Source organism: Corvus cornix, chromosome Z, assembly GCF_000738735.6.
Source record: "Corvus cornix cornix isolate S_Up_H32 chromosome Z, ASM73873v5, whole genome shotgun sequence".
In the NCBI taxonomy this organism is placed as follows: domain Eukaryota; kingdom Metazoa; phylum Chordata; class Aves; order Passeriformes; family Corvidae; genus Corvus; species Corvus cornix.
The window spans coordinates 36,286,675-36,307,652 of NC_046357.1; the positions used below are offsets into that span (position 1 = coordinate 36,286,675).

The 20,978-nt window shown below is 39.2% G+C and overlaps 1 protein-coding gene across 1 annotated transcript; it reads left to right on the forward strand.

The window, feature by feature from the left end:
* Positions 1–1,502: 1,502 nt before the first annotated feature.
* Positions 1,503–5,703, forward strand: LOC104692021 (cryptic protein-like). Its single transcript, XM_010403746.2, has 6 exons — positions 1,503–1,742; positions 1,957–2,006; positions 2,121–2,297; positions 3,186–3,300; positions 3,406–3,515; positions 5,334–5,703. The coding sequence occupies exons 1-6, from the start codon at positions 1,630–1,632 to the stop codon at positions 5,444–5,446; spliced, it is 678 nt and encodes a 225-aa protein (XP_010402048.2). The 5' UTR covers positions 1,503–1,629; the 3' UTR covers positions 5,447–5,703.
* Positions 5,704–20,978: the final 15,275 nt, after the last annotated feature.

Genomic DNA, 20,978 nt, shown 5'->3' on the forward strand with positions numbered 1-20,978 from the left:
GTGCACTCAGTGCCACCGTCTGTGCCATTGAGGAAGACTGCAGAGCAGTGGTCCCAAAACAGAGCCTGAGGGACATCACTCATCACCAGCCTCCACCTCAACACAGAGCCATTGACCACAACTCTCTGGCTGCAGCTAGCCAGCCAGCCAATTCCTTATCCATTGAACTGTCCATCCATCAAGTCCAGGTGTCTCCAATTTGGAGATAAAGAGCTTCTGAATAGCTTGTAACTCTCGATTGCAGTGCTGCAGTTGTACGACTTTCCCCAGTGTTTCCATTATAGCAATTAGGCCATAGTTTTCTAATTTCACAGTGGTTTCCAGCTTCTCTTGCTTCTTACCCATGCTGATTGCAGTTTTGTAAGAGAACATGTCCTCAAAACACTATCTGCTTTAGTGCCAAGAGAGTTGACTTTAATTAAAACAGCTATCTTTGTAAATTAAGCCAGCCTTTGTACCAAATTGGATGAAAAGTGGTCACAGCTTCTAAACCATTAGTTCAGATGGGGCAAATCTGACAAGTGACAGCCACAGGGACTTACAAACAAGGAATGATAATGTCTTTAGTCGGTGCAGCCATTTCTTCAGTGAGGAAGAAATCACACCCATACTTGCGATGTGATCTTGTATATAGCCAAGGTGAAACTTGTACTAGCTTGGTTTGCAGTCACACAGAGAAAACATCCCTCTTCTGCATGCCCCTCCAAAACAAAACAAGATGTATTGCTGCAGTTTGCTGCCACAACTTAAGTAAAGGCAATGTGCGTTCTGTGGAACAAAACGTGGGACTGTGATGATAAAAGCCTGCCCAGAGCAGCTTTTTTAGTGCTGATCAGCTGCAGGTCTTTCTGCTGATGATACTGAGCCATAGTAAAACCGTGTGAGTGTTCCTAGCCCATTTCAGTACACATGGTAAATTATATCTAGGTATCTGCTGATACTGCATAAACTCAGACTAGGAATACTCACTAATGGGCCTAATTTTATTAACAGGAAAAATGTTCAGAAAATGTTCCAAAAGGTTATTTACAGCCCTGGGGAGACAACAATCCTCTCTCAAGGACCTTATACTGCTTTTTCCAGTATTTTAGTAGAAATCTCTAAAGTAGGTTTTAAAGATTTCTGCTGCAAAGTGGCACAATCTCATAAAGCAGATCCCCGGCAGAAAACCCTGGCAGAGACAAGGCATGTAGGTAGAATTGAGGCTTTTAAACCTTCATTATATATACCCACTCGAGTTTATGATATACTTATTGCAGTTCTGCAGAACAACGTTTGTTTGTTTGTTTGTTTGTTTTTCCTATGCACGGTATGGTGGTACAAAGTCTTCTGTGTTGAGAACTACACTGGAGTTGAGATCTTCCTGCCTTGGGCTTTTTGTTGTGCTCATGGGCCCTTCAGTCTCCCGCAGCAGTAGGTGCCCCCACGTCGCTCCACCCTTCAGCAGTGCACGTAAATCGGGGGCTGGCCAGGGAATCCCAGCCCGGAGGGATGTTCCTGGCGCCCGGCGAGGGCTCAGCCAGCGGTGCGGCTGGGGACTGAGCCTTGCTGTAACCTGGACAGCAAGAGGAAACTTTCGTCAGTCCTGCTTTCTCTTTCCATCGTTGTCCACGGTGTGAGGACTGCCGCATGCAACAGCCCGCAGTAAAGGGCTCTGGACATCTTCCTTCTGCTCGAGCTCTCCTGGACGACCTCACGGCTATTCCAGGCTGCAGGAAAATGTACTGGGGAAATCATATTAGGTAAGTTTGCCTCAGATGCGGGGGACCTTCTCTAGCCGGGGATATCTATTCCTTTTAAAAGTTCACACGTTCGCCATCCGTTTTAGTGTTTGTGTCTTATTAGCACAAATTTATTTCAGTTCTTTTCTTTCTTTCTTTCTTCCTTTCTTTCTTGATTTTTTTCTTTTTTTCTTTTTGGTTTTTTGGTTTTGTTTTTTTTTTTCCTTTTTTCCAGAATTCTTTTCACTGTGACTCTGGTCTGGCAGGCTGTTCGCTTAGAAAAAGGTAAGGGACATTTCGTGTTTCTCCCCGTCCCACCGTGTTTCTCCTCTATATCTACAGTGTGTATTTCTTCATTACAAACTACCCGTCCCTTACATATTTGCACTTCTTGTCAAGGACCTGAAAGAGAAGAACGTAAGGAAGATGTGAAAAGTCTCAATGCCACAGCACAAAAGCAGCAGCCCAAGAACGAAGAGACCTTTATGCATGCTCTCAGTGACATGAACCAGAGTTATGAAAATAGAAAGCAACAGAGTTCCAGGTCATTCGTACCCTTCACTGGAATTACAGAGAGTAGGTAACATTATTTACGTAAACAATGACATAAAATGGCTTTTAAAAAATATATTATAGTAATGCTTTTAACTGTTGTCCTGGAAGATTCCAGCCTATTGGTTTTCTGTGGCCACTCATTTAAATTACACCCGTAGCCATTTAGTAAATGGTCATAAGAACTTAAGGTAGAACTGAAGATCTCTCACTTGAAAAATGTGTTTAGGAAAAACAAGGAAAGATACTAAGAATGAAGAAGTGTTTGGCCCCTTGTGTTTAAAAAAGCATCTGTGAAATTTTGTAACATTCTGTTATTTTTTTAAAATTCACGGTATTTCATTACCAAAAAAAATGTTAATTTTATAAAAAAGGTTTGGGCTGCCTGAAAGCAACAGTACTAACAGAAAAAAAAGAAAAATCTGTTTCCTCCTACACATATAAAATTTTAGATTGGTGCTCAATCCCAGGACTCTGAGAAAGGCTTAAAGGGAGCATTTCCCCCCCCGTCCCCCCCAAAACCAAGTAACTTCCCAGTGACAAAACCTCTTTATTCAAAAATAAGCATCACTTCCCTGTAAAAATGCCCCATTTCTTAGTGTGATTGAAACCTGCGTCTGTCAAAAATGAAATATTTCACTTGAACACACTGCTGCTACAGGATTTGCCAGGCGTTGCTTCTTCACCATCCTGTAATCCCTGGTAGCTTGTTTCTAATCCTTAACTAAACAAACTGGGTTTAGCTGAACAAACACTCCTAACAGGCATATAATTTTATTGTCTCTAAAGACAGTAAAAGTTGATATCCTTAAGAGACTTTGAGAACTGTAGAGACCTGAGTGAACAAGTGAGGAAAAGGCGAGGTTCAGAGCCCCTGAGATGCTTGTTAACCTCTGTAATATTGTCTTGCAGGTAAAAAACTGAACAGACACTGCTGCCAAAATGGAGGGACTTGTATCCTGGGTACGTTCTGTGCCTGCCTAAAGCACTTCACTGGCAGATACTGTGAATATGATGAGCGGCTAAGGTAAAAAAGCAGACCAAAATCAGAGGAAATGAGTGAGGTGCTCTGGATGGTTGTACTGTGTGGTGGGGTCGGGGATGTACCAAATATCTCCCTTGTCATCGACAGCAACTGCGGCAGCATTGCCCACGGCGTCTGGGTGCTGAAGGGCTGTTGGCTTTGTCGGTGCGGCTATGGTACTCTGAACTGTCTTTCAGAAATAATGCACGGTGACTGTGGTAAGAAATGGCACTAAATAAAACATTCTTATCCCGCGGGTGACAGAATTGCCTTCTGCAGTGGTTTGTACTAGGAGTACTCGGAGGATGCTGGAGGTGCACTAGTTAGACTTCTACAGTGGGTTGCTTTGCTACAGAGAATGCACTGGTGAGAAAGTAAAAAACACTGCTCTTGACTCTATAGAACAGCAGAAAAGACACTTTCAGATCTCTATAATTCTGTGCCATAGGAAACTTTCCACCATTCTAGTTGAAAATTGCAGAGGTTAAATACTCCTCTGTTCCTCAAAATCTGTACGTGTCTATGACTATCCACTTAACCAGGACAATTCCTACAATTAAACTAAATCCAAGCATACAAATGTTTCTTAGATAACGAGAAAAAACAGTAGTGTATACTGGTGTGGTAGAAGTAAAAACTGGTATTACACTAGAGAAAAAAGTACTGAAAACTAATTTAGGCTACTTAACACATAGAATCATCAATCATAATATGTAAATGACCCAAAACTAACCTGAATCTTATTTTAATATCTGTATCTCAATCTTCAGAATATTCTTGTATGAGTTCTAAGACTGAGCACACTCCACACAAAAAAAATATGTAGCCATTACACTGATCATTGTAAAGTAGTGCTATCTAGTCTCCTCAAAAGCACCATATCATTTTAAGTCAAGCCTTTCTGTATCAGCCTGTGAAATTCCCTGAATAAACGGTTGTATACTTTTGAAAACAGTGTACCAACTAGCATAAAGACTTAAAGAACTACTTTACTGGTATTATTTTCCATGGACAACTGACTGATACAGATTGTTTTCAATACCCTTGAGATCACTAGTAAGGATTTAATAATATTTTCTCTTCAGTGGCAAAATCAGTGCAAAATATTATTTTCCTTTCGACCCATAATATCTCAATCTCATCTTATGCTTTCCTTCAGTTGTGCCAACATCACCGGTTAGCAGGGTAAGAAAACAATAGTCTTAAGAATTTCAAGATTCATTTGCACCCCAAGCAGGCTCTTGTTTCCTGACCAGATTCCTACCTGAGTAGCAGTGCCTTGAAGCTGTGCCTTCTGAGTTGTAGCACCAACTCAGATGTAAATCAAAACATTAGAAAGTGGCATTCCTGTCTTTGCAACCCTAGACAAAAAAAAAATTAAAATTTAAAATCCACCGGCAGAACCACTTTTTCCTTGAAGTTTTCTGTATTGAACAGTTATATGTGGCACACATCTTGCTCGTTAAACTCTTAATATGTTCACCTTTGAATCAGACCTATTGTTCCTCATTACAGGAGCAAAAGACATAATAGGCCTCCCATGCTCTGTAAAAGTAGTCTACTGCTTACTACTGTTGAGCTCAGCTCAAGAAAGACAATAAAGGTCTCAGTGGAAAATCGTCTGAGCAGGGACTCGGTGGCTTTCACGTACTTAAGGGTATGGCTTTTCTGCTTTTGCTAAAAGCAAAGTCCCATGTTGAAGGAAGGGTTAAAAGCCAGCATTCAGGCTTGAGTGCTTACCTCTTGTGAAGTTCTTCCTCTTGCTTTTGCTTGGTATTTACTTTTGATTATTCTGAGATTAATGCCTGCAAGAGCTGATAAGTGCTATCAGTTGCTCCTCAAACGATCATTGATGGGACATCTATTTACATCTCTCCCCTGAGAATAGCCCCTTTGATTGGTTTTAACAGCTGATACCTTTAACTTAAGTATCTGTGAGATGTCAGAGGACTTTTCAAGTATGTTGAAAATCCTTATGTTTTCAAATTTACATATTTACTCATTAACCATTTTATTTTCTTGATTTTTTTTTTAAGAACTGAAATCAGAAAAGGAGGAAATTATCAGACTGTACTCTAATGGGTTAAGATTACAGCAAACAGTGTTTTCAGTCACTTGCCTGCTCACCATCCTCCTGGAGCTCTGCTAGTTTGCAGTTGTGAAACTGGACAAGGGGATATATCTCAGGGTTGATATAACCCTCACCATGAATCATACATTTCTTCTACAAGATACAGAAGACTCTTCTACCTACGTGTTTGAGGCAGATCAAGATGTATACCTGGGTTATTATAAATTCAGATTATATGAATGTGAAGTATTTATTATTATATTATTATATTAATACTACTATCAATGTTCTGATTCTAACGATTCTTTATTTCTAAAATACTGCTCTTGCAGTGGAAGCAACCCCCCCCCCAATATTCTATGCCTGAAGTATTGTAACTTATAGTATTTTCTTTTGTACGCAGTACAACTATTTTAACAAATAAAACTGATTTCATTTCTGAAAACTTTATGTTTAGCTTTATTTAAACTTGAAAATTCTTATCTACCAATTGTTGTTATATTGCATCTTGTAAGAAAAGTGCAGAGTAGAATGAGCAATCAGAAATCTGAAGACATAAGGACGGATTTAAGAGTAGGTATCTTTCAAGCTCTAATATAAAAAACTGTAAAAGTTACGCAGTCTTTCAGTTCTTATTCTTATTTATTACAGCAAAATCGTACATATGCATAATCTTAGGCAGGAATCATATATATATTAAGAATACATAAGTGATGGTTATTTGTCTTTTGGGAAATATTCATATTTCACATCCTAGAAATATGAGTTCCTCTTTTTTAAAATGACAGCAAAGAGCAATTATGTTTAACTTTTTCTATAGCAAAGTTGTCTTGATTTATGTGTAATTTGAAAATGAGTATATCTAGGTTGTAGAATACAAAATGTTTGAACATGTAAGTGCATTGAAAAAAATTGCAACAATAAACCTAAAATGTATCTTCATCATTTAAACGTGGAGGTACTACATAGAAACAATCAGATTCATAATTTTATTGATTAAAAAGACATTACTGATGAAGAAAATTCTTAATGTCTTTTAAAAGTTCAAGATATTTAATTCTTATAATTTTTTATTTATTTTCTGCCACAAATCAAGACAATCCCATTCTTAAGCAGAGAAGGATGCATCGCCAACAAATGACATAATATAGTGGATGCCTTCAATTCTGTGACTACTCAGAATCAGATTTTACAGGGAGTCATTGTGTAAAAACATATTCATGTTAAATACTGCAAGTATTCAGACTGCTCCTTTCCAAATTCTATACTTGTGATGAAAGACAAGGCTCCTCACTTTTTGCATAAGATACACTAGACTAGAAATGCTCCTTTTCTCATTATTTCACACAAAGTGGTCTGTACCCATCAGCCTGTGTTTCCACAGACCAGCTTAGGATAATTAAATATCAAAGAGAACAGCTGGAGGAAAATTGTCGTGCCTTTATTTAACAGATGCTGAAATTGCAGGAATGCCATTGTGAAGTCATCTTGGCTTGCCATAAAGCACACCTGAGAAGTCTGTGGCCAATACAGCTTCTAACGTGTTTCATATAGTCTTTACTTTTTAAAGGAAAGCAGCAAGATATGTGGAAAATACATAGTACAGTAAAAATACATCTGAAGTAATGTTTATTTTTTATTCCTGTAGAAAATATACAGAGCCATTAAAGATTGCAATTTACAAAAGAAAAGAGTGTTTTAATACAGGTTTTACAACAGAACAGCTATTTCTGTTTCAATAACACCCAGAGCAGATTTAATCAGGAAAAACTGGACTGGAATAACTCCCTATTTAGATGAGCCTATGTGCCTGCATGAGTCACCCTGATGAAGCTATTCATTATTGGGTTGGTCTGACTTGCAGAATTAGAGCAACTGAAATGTCTGGCAAAGAAACATTTTCCTGCTGTAGCAAAACATTAGTACAGGGCATCAAACTAGATGCATGGTTCAGTTTCTGCAGTCTCAAAGCATTGTATGGGCGCCTTAGATGCTTAAGTATTTTAATAATGTCAATGCAATTTATTACGTCTCTGAATGCCAGAATTCAAAAATTTTATCTGAAAGAAAAAAAAATGGAAGGTTTTTACTTGTTTGTTTTTAAGATAACAGTTCCTTTTCTCTCTATCTTATTCCATTGCATTCTGTTACTGGAAAATCTGAAAATTCTGCTTCAGGATGGTTTTATATCAACCATACTAAGGCAAAAGTGCCCCCTAAGTGTCAGTTGGTTGTGAAAGATGTTCATCTCATCCTTGTGTCAGAGCTCTGGAAGTTGGTGAGGCATAGGCAGAAGGAAGCACAGTCTGTTGTCCTTGCATACTTCTGAAACAGAGGCAGCCACGGGAGTTGAGTTAGAAGAAAAACAGGTATCTCCTTAAGTTAAAGAAAAACAAGAAAAGGGGAAAAAGAAAAAGCATGCAGAAGTAGTCCCATGCATGGTCTTATTTGCAAATAAAGATGTAACTTAGAAAGAGGAAAACAGAAAGCGCTGAGGAACAAAGGAAATCACACAGTCACAATCTTTGCTTAGGTTAAAACTGTCTCCTCTTTTATCTCTCTCCAGCTGTTTGCAAGAACAGATAAAAGAAAGCATTATTTTCCTCCCCTGTTACCATCTAGGCCTGGCCCACCTTCTAACAGTGCAATTACAGGCACTTTGCTAAGGTTTGTTTATAGCAAACAGCAATGCTTACTCTCCAGCCTCATGCTAACTCACAGACCACTCTGTCAAACATGGCACATCCCAGCCAAGTAGACATCTGTTGCTGCAAGTTCGTGCATGTGTCTTCTCTATATGCAACCACATTTGGGCAGGGGGAAGACCCTCAAAGAGAAGTATTTATCAGATGATCCTCAGGGCCCCAGAGCACTAGATCTTTTCCTCCTCACAGTTGACTCCAGAACTGAAACAAATGGTGCCGCCTGCAGCTGGCCTCCGTGGCTTCACCCTTGCAATTGCTCCAGCCTCCATCACTCTAGGGGCATGCCACAGCTGATAAGACCCCAGACTGAGGAGCAGTGTGGTGGAGAGGCTGCCCTCTCTGTGGCCAAGAGCCCTGGAGCTGGAGTTCTGCTGCTAGGCACAGATCTGCAGGGGGATGCTGCCATCTGCCCTTAACACATTGCCCATTTAAGGGAAGGGCTTAATTTTGCATAAGGCCGTTTAGTGCACCAGGGTGCACATACAAACCTGGAAAGCTAACTTTCAGGTACCAGATACTGAGGAAGTGTCACTTATGTGTCTCTTTGAGTATCTGATGGTTATCTCTTGAGGTGACTTTATTCCAAGGAGATAGGGATTTCTGTTGGCCCTGAGAAGTGTTAATGGTACCTATAGGTGCCAATAGCCTTCTCTCACCTAGAGAAAAAGCCATCCAAAACAAAATTAGAAGTAATTTCCCACACTTTTTTATCCAGAGTTATTTGGGGGTTCCTTTTGTTTTTAATTGGCATATTTGAGATTACTAAGGTTGTATTTTGCTATTCGTCTTTCATTGACAATTCTGTGTCAGCAGGCTACACATCTGGATCATTACACCCATAAATTTCATACACCTGAGCAAATATACAGTAACTTTATAACTTGTCTTCCATCTATTGGAAGGGTAATATAGTACAGCAGGCTGGCTTATATGTCAAGCAGCCCTGTGAATCAGAATTACATAACCATAGAATATCTTGAGTGGGAAGGTACCATCAAGGATCATCAAGTCCAACTCTTATATCCACAAAGGGGAACCTAAATGTTAAACCATATATTTAGGAGCATTGTCCAAAGTTATAGGTGTACATCTTGTGGAGGCCTATCTAGCTACACTGCAATCATCACCTGTAATTCACCGTCTGCCTCATCTTTTACAGCATGGTCATATACAAGCATGAGAGACTTAATGACAAAACAGCAGCTGTATACCTGCCCTCTGCAAAATTACCCAGCTTTGTGAGTACTCCTTGTGATTGCAAAGCACCTTCTTGGTCAGAGAAGATATTAAAACCTGTAATTCCCTCCACATTTGGCTGATTGACCTTGCCCTTAGCTTATGCTGCTGTGAGGGTGACTTCTTGATAAGGTCATGAAGCTGCCATATGTCACTGGAATAAAATCAGATGCCTTATGCATGTTGGGTCTAGCATTTGTCCTCAGGTACATGCTGGCACAGAAATAGCTTTCATTAGCAGCTGTCTTCATCTGCTGAAGCCCAAACATATCTTTACAAAACTACAATTTATAATCCAGCCTGTGAGGCTTCAGTTCAGATATTATTTGTTTGATAATGTTTGGATGAAATGTTGGGAATGTACTACCAGGACAGAAGCACTGGTAAAGGCTCAAAAGCAAACAGCCAGAAAGGCACTGGCATTAAAGGAAGCACACTGTCCAGCTGAGCCTCCAGCAGCTGGTCCCAAGGACTCAGATCTCTTTCTCTGACAGCTGAGATACTTCTCTGAGCTTCACACTTTGTCTGGGGCAGAGCTTGTCACCTTTCACTGGCTTTCTGTGAGCAGAAATAGACATACAACCTGTGAAGTTCCAATGAAAGGACTGGGTCTGGCAGGACTATGGCAGACATTTTCAACCCATCTGTAGAGTTTTCTGTCACTGGACAGCCAAACAGTGTTGAACATTAAATTTTTTATAGCCATGGCACCTAACATCCTGCATCTCTTATCAGCAATGCATCTTTTTGCACGTTTTCTATGATATGATGTTTGTATCTTCCCCATAAACAGAAAGCTAGATGTGATTAATTCTATTTATAAATCATTGCAAAAGGTTATAAACAAGAATAAATCTCATATATATATACACCAAAGAAACAGATAGTTCTGTCTCCTATACTAACATAAAAGCTCTAGTCAAATTCTAGAAAGTTTTGTGGGGAAAATTGTACTTCATGTTTTTGAATCACCAAGATTATGTCCTTCCAAAAAGTATGAAGAGGAGTATCAGGAAAACATTTGATTAAAAATAAAGAAGTGGTACAATGCTGAAAAGACAAGCAAGAGCATCTTTGTACAGAACAAGCAGAGAGTCAGGATCAAAAAGAAAAACTGGTGCAAAAAACCTCCCCACCTGATTCTGTACATGAACTAAAGAGTGTTTCTTGGACCAAAACCTTTAAAAAAAAAAGACAAAATATTATCAAACTTGTCAAGTCCCCTGTTTACATGTCAGCCTTGTTCTTCCAGTCCCAGCATTATGTTTCCTCACCTCAAATTTGTTTTATGCAGCACCAGTACTGAAGCTACTCCTTGTACATGGAGGAAATCTCTCATGGAAGACAAAGTGCCTGTGCACCTTAATTAGCTTTGAAGGTACCTTATGGAGGCCATGTGATGTTAAAATGAATCTGAGCCTATCTGTTAGGCTGATGTTGGTTTGCTAAATTGTGCCAATAGCATTTATGATGCATATTGGTAACAGAGATGGAAATTTCTTATTGCTTTTAACACCAGTCTTTAGGGGAAATAAGAAATAAAGAAGCATGCTTCCTGCTCTGTGTTTCTGCCTTCCACTGCTCTTCACAGAGGCTGTACCCCAGCACTCTCTGTGTGGACATGTGAGAAGCAACTCAGTGGAGAAAAAGATTTGTGCAGATACGCTGTGCAGTACATCTCCAGCAGTGCAATAACATGCAACAAAAGCCAATTAAGGACATTCCTATGCTGTGTTCTTCTTTTATCTGAGCACATATGATATGCCTATCACTAGCCATGCTAACCAAAAACAACTGCAAAGTTCAACAGTGCTAAAATACACGGAGGCCAAACTCCAGTCCAACAGCTAGAACAGGTAATCACACATGCAGGTAAATCTATGCAGCAAATACGAATTCCAGGAGCCAAGTATGTATATCCAGTATTGCAACTTTCTCAAGTAGATAGCAAGACCACAGAGGCAGGCACCTATTGTCCCCTTTGTACTGATATGATCCACAGTCAGACAGGTCCACTCACTTATTCATCCAAAATATTTTCTCATTACATTGGCCTAATTTCTAGATAGACCGTCTCTGCCGACAGAGGGATGTGGCAGAAGCATGCAGCAAAAGTGAAGAGGAGCCCACAGTTAGACAAGCCAGAACTGGTTATGTAATCACTGCTTTAAAGTTAACAGCTTAGTTAGTTAGAAAAATTGTCAGCCTTAGTTTCAAAAGGAGACTTCAACATGCAGAGACAGTGTAAAAACTAAATGCCAATGGGCAGAAAATCTGCTCATGAATTTCCATTATAGTATCTAAGCAGTACAAAAAATCCCATGGGAACAAGAGAAAAAAATCATTATTTACTTGGCAGTAGTGACACCATTAATGGAATATTACATAGCATTTTGTCATCTTCTCTTTGTAAAGGATATTGAAATTTGTAGAAGCTTCAGGGGACAAAAAATTCAGACATGATTTTAGATATAAAAATAGACACTACAATGAAAAATGTAGCAAGTTAAGTTCATTATGAAAGCAAGAATTATGAGTAACTTGTTCTCCCAGAGGATCACATGGGAATATACTCAGGCCCAAAAGTTTGTTGAGCTGACAGCCATTTTCACTGTTTTACACAGAAGTACTCCAATGGAGACAGTGTAGCTTTCACCAGGAGACAAACATGCCAGTGTTAACACCAGTGCTAAGAATTTAGATTCACTCAGAATTTGCAGAAAGGCTGCTTGTTAAAAGACTGTCAAGCCAATGAACAAGCACCACGACATGCATGTTAGTGTCTGCATTTATGTGTCCAGCAAATGAGGGCAGTTCTGGAGCAGGCTTTGATGTCACAATCACTGGAGGTTCCACAAGTGAAGCAAGAGAAATCCTGAAGAAAATGAGTGAAGAAGATGAGGCATTATTAGCTGGATATTAGCTAAACAATAAACAATAACATTAAACAGTAAACAATAACATTAAAAGCCATGTACATGAATTGCAATAAACATCGCTGTGTTAAAACACAGCTATATTATTTGCAGTGTGTAGCCCCTAGAGCGCCTACAAGCCGTCACCGAGGCTGAGATTTTTCTGTGCTGGGCACTGTACAAGTGCACAGGAAGAATGAACCTGTCCTCAGCAACTGACACACTGATGGATTATTTTCTGACAGTTAACAAAGTATCTGCTACCGCAGTCTGGCTCCATTTTCCAAGGCAAAACCCTTAGCGCGCACACACTCCTACTTCAGTCATGTTTTCATCAGTCCTGTTGGTTTTACTGTTTATTTTCCATCTCCTTTGTACTGTTCCTCAATAACAACATCAGCACAGGCAACAGTCACCAGGAGATGGCATCATTAGAAGTTGATAACACTGACTTAAACTGCAGTCAGATGCAAGTGTGAGACTGAATAAAGCAGTAATGACTGAGTTCCTGAGCCTCACAGTACTGATAAAAACTAACATTCCCAAAGCAAGTATTTGAATGCAAGGTGTGAGTTTTTAAAATGTAATTTTCAAAAGATGAAGCCGCTATTATCTGCTGCTTTCACTACTAACCATGTATCTTTCTGTATGAACTAAGGCTGAGCATACTGTGAACACTTAGCAAAGACTGTTCTTACACTTACTATAGAATCGATGAGAGACAGCTTTTCCTAGGCAATTAGGAAAAAGAAAAATCTTGGGCTGGTAAAAGGAGTATACAATTACATAAATGTTTTCACAGATAATATTTATAAAAGTTATGGAAAATAATGTATAATTTTTTCAAGTGTTTTTCATATCGCCATTCTACTCATGTTAAATCAAGCTTTCAGTGAGTGAATAAGCTTGATCTGATCTACTGCAGGGATGAGTAGTGATTTTTGTATCACTGTGCAAAGTCTTGGACAAAGTGAAATAATTACCTTTAATCTTACTGTTCCATCAAAGAGACTAAGGAACCCACTTGCTGGGTTAAGTGTGTCAGAAAGACAAATTATACCAGCTCTGTGTGCATGGATCCTAAGGTGTTGAATACTAATTTTAAAGGAATTTTATCAGATAGCCAGATGAAAAGAAGTAACAGGGACTTGTTACTTTTCAAGAGCATATGCTTTCCCTGGCTGCAGGCAATTAAAGTTTGACAGCTTTTTGAGATAAACATATAAAATAGGCTTGAAAATATTTGTTTGTAAAATATTCAGGTCTTAGGATATTTTATAGAGTTGAGGTAGAAGAAAAGACTATTATATTTTGATAACATCATTTGGAGACACCATAAATAAGTACATGATGATAGGTTAATTAAAGCACTTCACAGAACTCAGTCTTATAGATTGATGATAAAGAGGAAAATGTGTCAGTGTGTGAAATAACATTCCTGAGAGATAAATTAGTTATCTGTGACGCTTATTATTTTTCCTTAACACTCTCATGCACTGACCTTGATATTCTGCATATGTGATTATCTTAGATATAATAAAAATACTTCTTTAATAATTCAAAATATAATGAAACAGGCACTGTCATATATGCTGCCTGGTCTCTTTTACTGTGTCTTTCTGCTTCTGAATACTGATGAGAACTGCTGCTAGGCAAACGAAAGGGTTGCTTTAACCTTATAAAAAGCTATGAGTAAATAGCTTTGCCTGTGATAACATTTTCAGGAATTAAGAGTAAAATAGACTAGTATGTTAGTTATGGCAGCATATCTCAAATCACAGAATTATTAAGGTGAGGAAAAACTGTATGATGCTCTGGGTGGTGAACAATTTTTTAGTAAATTGGTGAACAGTCTTTGCTGGATGTCCATTTTCCAACATCATACAATATCCTTAAGGGTACAGCTAGGCCAATACCACACCTGTGCACCCATTAAAATTAAGGCAGCACAAAAACCTACATGTTTTTATCTCTTCTTCCAAGAATCTTTCATATATTGCTATAATAGTGTCTCACTACCTATTTGTTCTCTCCCTGCTGCAGTCTCCCTGCAAATTCAGATATATCCCACAAGTGCTACAGATTCATTTCCAAATAGCATAGACAACTTATCTTCAATTTTGATATGTAAAAGTGTTTTCTGCCCAAAATGTTTCCAGCTGTTACACGGAGCTGACATGCTCACAGATCTGTGAAGGGTCATCTCCCACAGAGTCTTCCCTCTCCTACAAAATCAGATTAAACTCAAAAGACCCCAGATCTGATTTCTTCTCATTCTAGAAAGAAAAGGCACCAAGAAGAGCCAAGGCACCTGAGTTTCAGGAACAGCCTGAAAATAAGGTAGGCAAAGATCAGCTCTAAGAGCCAGAGTCAGCTGCAAGAGTTGATTAAACAGGAAATTTTAGTAGCTCTTCTTTTAAGGTCAGATTTAAGATGCAATTTAGGAAAGAAAAAACGCAGGAGCTGTAACATACTTCTAAGCCTGGTAAATGCTATTGCTCATCCTTAATCCAACCAACAGAAATGTAACATAACAGGAAGGAATTTTTCAGTTACGGCTGAAAATTGCAACAGATGATTTTATAGGTAGTGGATATAATTTCATTTTGGTTGAAGGGTCTATGCTTCTCCATAGACTGGCTTGCAGGACTCTTCTTTGCTCCCTTTTTTATTCTCCACCAGCATTTGTGTTTCAGGAAGGAATAACAACCCAGAATCTACAACTAAGATGGTTTTTAACCATTTTTGAGTAACCTGGTTAAAAAATCTCCCCAGATTTCTCCCTGCATTAGTGGTTATGGTGACCACAAGCCTGGAAATTCACTCCAAGGATAAATCTGGAAAAGAGAGGCCAGTGTCTTCATATGTACATGGTACATGTAGTACATGGTGAAATCCTGAAGCGTCCCTTCTTCTTGTTTAGTGAGGCTTAAAAATACTGTGATATGTGCAAAACACATGGGAAGACATTATGGGTACAGACATGAAGTCACAGGGTATAGAGCCTGTGTTAGTTGAAGAAGGAGTCATTAACACGTGTGTTAGGTTTGCACATTCTATATTACTTCACGGTTTTTTGCCTTGGTCTGTGCAGTCACCTGGTGCAGCTAATTAGAGGAACTGCTCAAGGACACAGGCTCACACAGATGTTGGCAGGTAACTTCAAAAATGTCAAAACCATGGCAGAAAAGGAGGAAGTGGTCATATAAATGTAGTCACTTTGAGAGAATGCAGTAGGAGCTCACCATTGTAAAGAGGAGGTACTGTCAATCAAATTCCCAAAAAAGCCTCAATGTCATTTAAAATAAATGGTGAACTCCCCTAAAATGTTTTTTAAAATTTAATTTCAAAATAGTGGCAGGACTATTGAAAAACACCTACAAAGGATGAATATAAACAAGATCTGGTTTTTGATGAGAATCACATATGTCTCTCAACCACCTACAAAAAATCATGAGTACGAAGTCAAATGGGGGAGTAACAAGGGATTCAAGCTGCACTCTTGGCACTGGCAGCCTTATTGCCAGGATCAGAGGAGCCATTGGTACTGATTTCATGGGGCTTACTTTATGTTGAAGGAAGTTACTATTTCAGGCCTATTTCTTTTATAGGGTCATTGATTTATGTAGTTACCTTAACACCAGCACGTAAGAGGGATTTTTGCACTCCCTGCATCAACAGTCTCCTTGGTCCATATGGCTTTTCATTTTCAGAGCTGCTAAGCACTCATGACTCACCAAAGTGTGTTCTGGTTGCTGACTCCAAGGCCCCAAGAATATCTACATGACTTGTGGCACAATTTGAAAAAAGGTTAAATGCAACAGGAGAACAATCCACTTAAGGACTTCTCAGAGATTTCTATACTTTTTTGTCTTCACCCTACCAGTCTGAAGCACTCAAGTTAATGCACTTCCACTAGGAACTTCTACAATCATCCAATGCCTTCATCCACGAGGCAGCTCTCTGACAAGAAAGTCAGCAACCGACTCAGGTGCCTGACATCTGCTTGAAAGACATGTACAGCAAGTTCAGCAAATGTACAGCATTAATGGTATTCATAGCCAGAAGGCAAATGATACATAGTACAGTCCAATAGGGTCAGGTTCTCTCATCCCATTAAATTATGTAGTTTCCCAGAAGAGATTGATATGGTAAATTTTCACATATGTGTAAAACATAATGGCTAGAAAGTTTGAGCAGTAAGTCTATAGAAAGGACTGGAGAGAGAGGAAAAAAAAAGGAAAAAAAATACTTGCTTTGAACATGAAGTAGTACGGCAAACATATTTGCTGAGTGGTGAAGCCACGTGGATGCTGTGTTGTCCTGATCAGAAGTGAAAATGACACAAATGATGACAAGAATAATCTTCCCTCAAGACAAAAAATTTCTAAACACAGGGGGAAAGCAAAAAATGTATTTCCTCCTGCTGCTTAGGTCTCATTTCAGACATAAATAACCTTTAAATACTTAATAGTTCCTAATTTTGCTGATTCATTTAATGAAATTATTAACTCTTCTGCAAACCTGGCAGAAGAAGGTTGTCCTTATCCTCTGTTGTCTGATGGAATCATAGAATTCTAGAATACTTTGTGTTGGAGGGGATCTTGAAAGCCATCTAATCCCATGCCCCTGCGGTGACATCTTTCACTAGATCAGGTTGCTCAGAGCCCTGTCCAGCCAGACCTTGAATGTTTACAGGGATAGGTCATCTGCCATGTACCTGGGCAATGAGTTCCTACGTTTCACTAGCCTCATCATAAAAATAATTCCTCCTTGCATTTAGTTTGAATATATGCTCTTTCAGTTTAAAACCATTACCCCTTTACCTACCACAACTGGTCCTACTAAAAAGGCATTAAGGTAGATGACATCGATTACACTTCCCCTGTCCACTGATGGAGTCACTCCATCACAGAAGGCCACTGGGTCAGTCAGGAAGGACTTTCCATTGATGAAGTCTTGCTGGTTGCCTTGAATCACCTCCCCATTCTCCATGTGCCTAAGCATAGCTTCTAGGAGGATCTGTTCCATGATCTTCCCAGGCACAGAAATGATGCTGACAGGTCAGTAGTTCCCAGGGTCCTCCTTTCCATCTGTTTTAAAGACACATGCATTGTCTCCCTTCTACCGGTTACCTGAAACTCCACCAGTCTACCACTACTTTTAAAATATCATGGAGAGTGGCTTGGTGGCTACCTCAGCTAATTTGCTCAGGACTCTGGGATACTTCATGTCAGGTCCCAAAAACTAAAGTACGTTCAGGTTCCTCAGGTTCTCATGAACCTGAGCCTTACGCACAAAAGGATTTTGCTCCCCCAGTCCCTGTCTTGAAGTCCACTTGTGGCAGAGGTGTGGGAAGAGACATGGTCATTAAAAACTGAGGCAAGAAAGTTACTGAGTACCTCAGCTGTCTCCTCATCTGTTACTCATTTGCCAGTGATGCCAGTCCTGTCAGGATCAGATCCATCCAGACTTGTAGCTAGAATAATAAAAGACAGGCTGGTCTCTTCTGTCAAAAACATTCTTGGGCCACCTCCTGGCAGCTTTTCCCCATATCTATGTGCTTCATCCATCAAGATCCATTAACCTACAGTGTGCAGACAGCAAGGTGCTGAAGAGTAGCAGTTGACACAAGAAGGCCATAATCACAGGTCAGGAACAGGGCATTTAGTGACCATCACCCACACCTGTCCACTAACACTTCTGTGTACACGAGAAAGGGGAAGGAAGACAAGATGACAGTCCAGGGAGCAGAGCTAAGTATGGGGATGTGCTTTGAGAGCACACCTACACACTGACATGGCTCTGAAGAATTTTTTGGGCATATTCAATCTTGTACTCAATTGACAGAAAGAAAGATTATTTCTGGGTAAACCAATTCTAAATCAACTTTATCATAGGTCAAACTTATACTGAAGAAATTTTGTATTCAAGTTAAAGACTTCATAAAATACATTCTGTGAAGGATCTTTTAGTAATCACTAGGGATATAATAGCTCCTTGCATGAATTTAGTTGATATATCTGACACACGAAACATTTTAAAATTTTATCATCCATATATGTACATACAACAGACAAAGAATTTATTCTGTTCATGTTCAGAAAAATGTTCTTAACTGATGCAACATATTATTTCCTTTTTTTGTCGCATTTAAAGTTACTGTGGTCCTCTTTCAACAACTATGAACAAAGATTCAATTTCTGATACAAAATATTAGTTAAGCATTTAAATCTATTCTTAGGAAATGGTCTAATTGGCCATAGCAGTCACACTTAAAACTGTTTATCATCTAATCTAGTTTGCATTAGCTATATACTTAATGCAAAGGAAAAGAAAGAAAAAACTCCCAAAATTTCTATTGGCTTCCATCCCTCCTGAAAGTTTGGCTATTTCACAGGTGGCAGATCTGTGTCTCCAAGCTGGTCACATAGCATGTCTTGGCAAGTAAACAATCAGAACTTTTTCAGTGCTGCTGTTGCCAAAATCTGCTGCTGTGTAATGGCCCAGGCTACTCCTTGCTCTCATGTAGTTACATGATCTTAATCTGCCACAATTTAGGTTTTATTTAACACATACCTGGTACCCTTGTAATCTTGCAGCAATCTTTGCTCACTGAGGACTGTATTAGCAAGAGACTTTTATAATGGCAGGTTCTGGGAGCTAATGGTCATTTTGGGTCTCTGTGTTTACAAGAAACATGTTGGTGACAACCTTTCGTATCTGGATTGAGTGCAAGAGTTAAATCAGATTTCTTTCTGAAGCACACAAAAGACAGAATAAGCCCTCAGATCTCACATTACTGTTCAAATTCTAAGGCCAGCCAGAATAAAGTCTGGTCTGTTTTTCTAATGCAGATACAGTCTTAAGAGGAGCCAAGAAGCAGCAAAAGGCAGCCTGTTTATCATCTCAGTTAACTGACATGGTAAACCCTGAGATGAGATCCTTTCCCTCTGATACATTGGTAGAAGCAAAGTGAGTACATCTGAGTACATCTATGCTTGGTTCTGAGTAAAGTTTGAGTTAGGTTAAAACTGGAGTTCAGCAGGTGCACAGCGGGGGTACAGCTACACTGTCCTTGAGATACTCACAAAGAAACTGCAACCACAGATTTATCCATGACCATAAAAATCACTTTTTAAAGCCTTTCTCATCCTTCTTCTTACCTTACTTTCTTCCCAAGCAAAAGAGTTCAAAATCATCCAAAGATAATTTGAGCTTCCATAGAGAAGCTGGTGAAGTAGCATTTGCCTCTATGAGAGGTACAGAATGCTCGAATATTTAAGATCTATGGGATATTAAAAGAAGACAAAAAGTCATGCAATTAACATGCTGCTCTAAATTTCTGCTTCCCTATCATCAAAGTTTCTGACATCATCCCATGGAAATTCATACCAATACCAGACTCCCTGTGGACCTTCATTAACATTTTAGCAGCAAGTTTGATGTCTCCAACAGCTCCAGTTCAACCCATTTAACTTTTTCTAACTGAAGCACCTAAAGTTTGGCTATATATGAACTATAATGCTATAAACAAAGCCATAAGATGCTGAATTACTCCACTGAGACAGTTTCTCTCCATGACTTTTACACTCCAAACTCCACTCAAACAGTAGGTACACTGGAGCAGGATCTGCATTGGCTGATTTTAATACAGGATCAAAAACCTCTTTCCTGCACTCATTAAACTGATGCCTGAGGGTGTCTAGAGCAATTTTATTCCTGACTCCAGTGTCATAATAAGATGGAAAAAATCCATGTCAAAATTGCAGGCAAATTCAACACATCATAGAAGCCTTTCTGGACAGGTTACTATAGAAGTTCATTTGGACTGGAAGGTAGTGTCAAACACGCAGAAATGCTAGGACAGAGCAGGTGACACCAGCAGCCTTTTCCTTCCTTTCCAGCAAAATTCTCCCCTGCAGTGCACAGAGCCAGGCTAATTACACTTCCATGGGGAAGCATCTGTGTATCTAGCAGCTTCAGTGTGCAAATTTCAGCTTGATGCAATTTAAAGTGCTTGAAAACTTTACAGTCCTGGAAAAAATAGAATCGCAGAAAGGCTGCAGGCAGGCAACTAACAAGAGAATTAGGAAAAGCTACTATTGGATCTTACATCTCTAATTTTTCTGATTGCAAAACACAATATCACAATTACAATAAACACTGAGCAGCCTCTGTAAATGTTTTAGCTGTCATGTAACTGGTGCCAGTAAGAAGTTTCATTCAGCTAATAAAATGTGTAAACTCTTCAGTCTGCTACTTTGCTGACCTTGAGATTATCCCATAAGAGGTATTTATAAAGAAAACAGTTGTGTGTCATAGGCATGGATGATGTGAGGTACACATCATTGAGAATGTACTCAGAGTAAAAATCCAGATAAGATAGAAGGTATACTTGTAAGCAAAGTGGAAATCCAGCTCTTGATTATTTCGGTGTTATTTAAACAAGTCCCCACCACCCAATTCAAGGTTTGGCCCAAGAGACAAAAAATGATTTTACAGACATCAGTGAAATTAAGTGACCCTTTCAGTTATCCAGTCATGACAATTTTTTTCATATACTTTAGACCAACATTCAGTGTCATATCCAGCAGGCAGGGCTAAAACATTTTAAGCAGGTGTGTTTTCTCCAGATGTACTCTCAGAGATGCCAACACAACATAGCAGGGTTCAAATCAATTCATGTGCAATGGGGGACAGGGAAACACTGTGCCTCCGGCACAGTATTGGCTGCAGGACAGTCCATCAAGG

Excerpts from the sequence above, each read along its gene's own strand:
- LOC104692021 (XM_010403746.2), top strand. The coding sequence starts at position 1,630 with ATGCAACAGCCCGCAGTAAAGGGCTCTGGACATCTTCCTTCTGCTCGA. Across the intron at positions 1,743-1,956 it reads TACTGGGGAAATCATATTAG|AATTCTTTTCACTGTGACTC; the intron begins GTAAGTTTGCCT and ends CCTTTTTTCCAG. Across the intron at positions 2,007-2,120 it reads GGCTGTTCGCTTAGAAAAAG|GACCTGAAAGAGAAGAACGT; the intron begins GTAAGGGACATT and ends CTTCTTGTCAAG.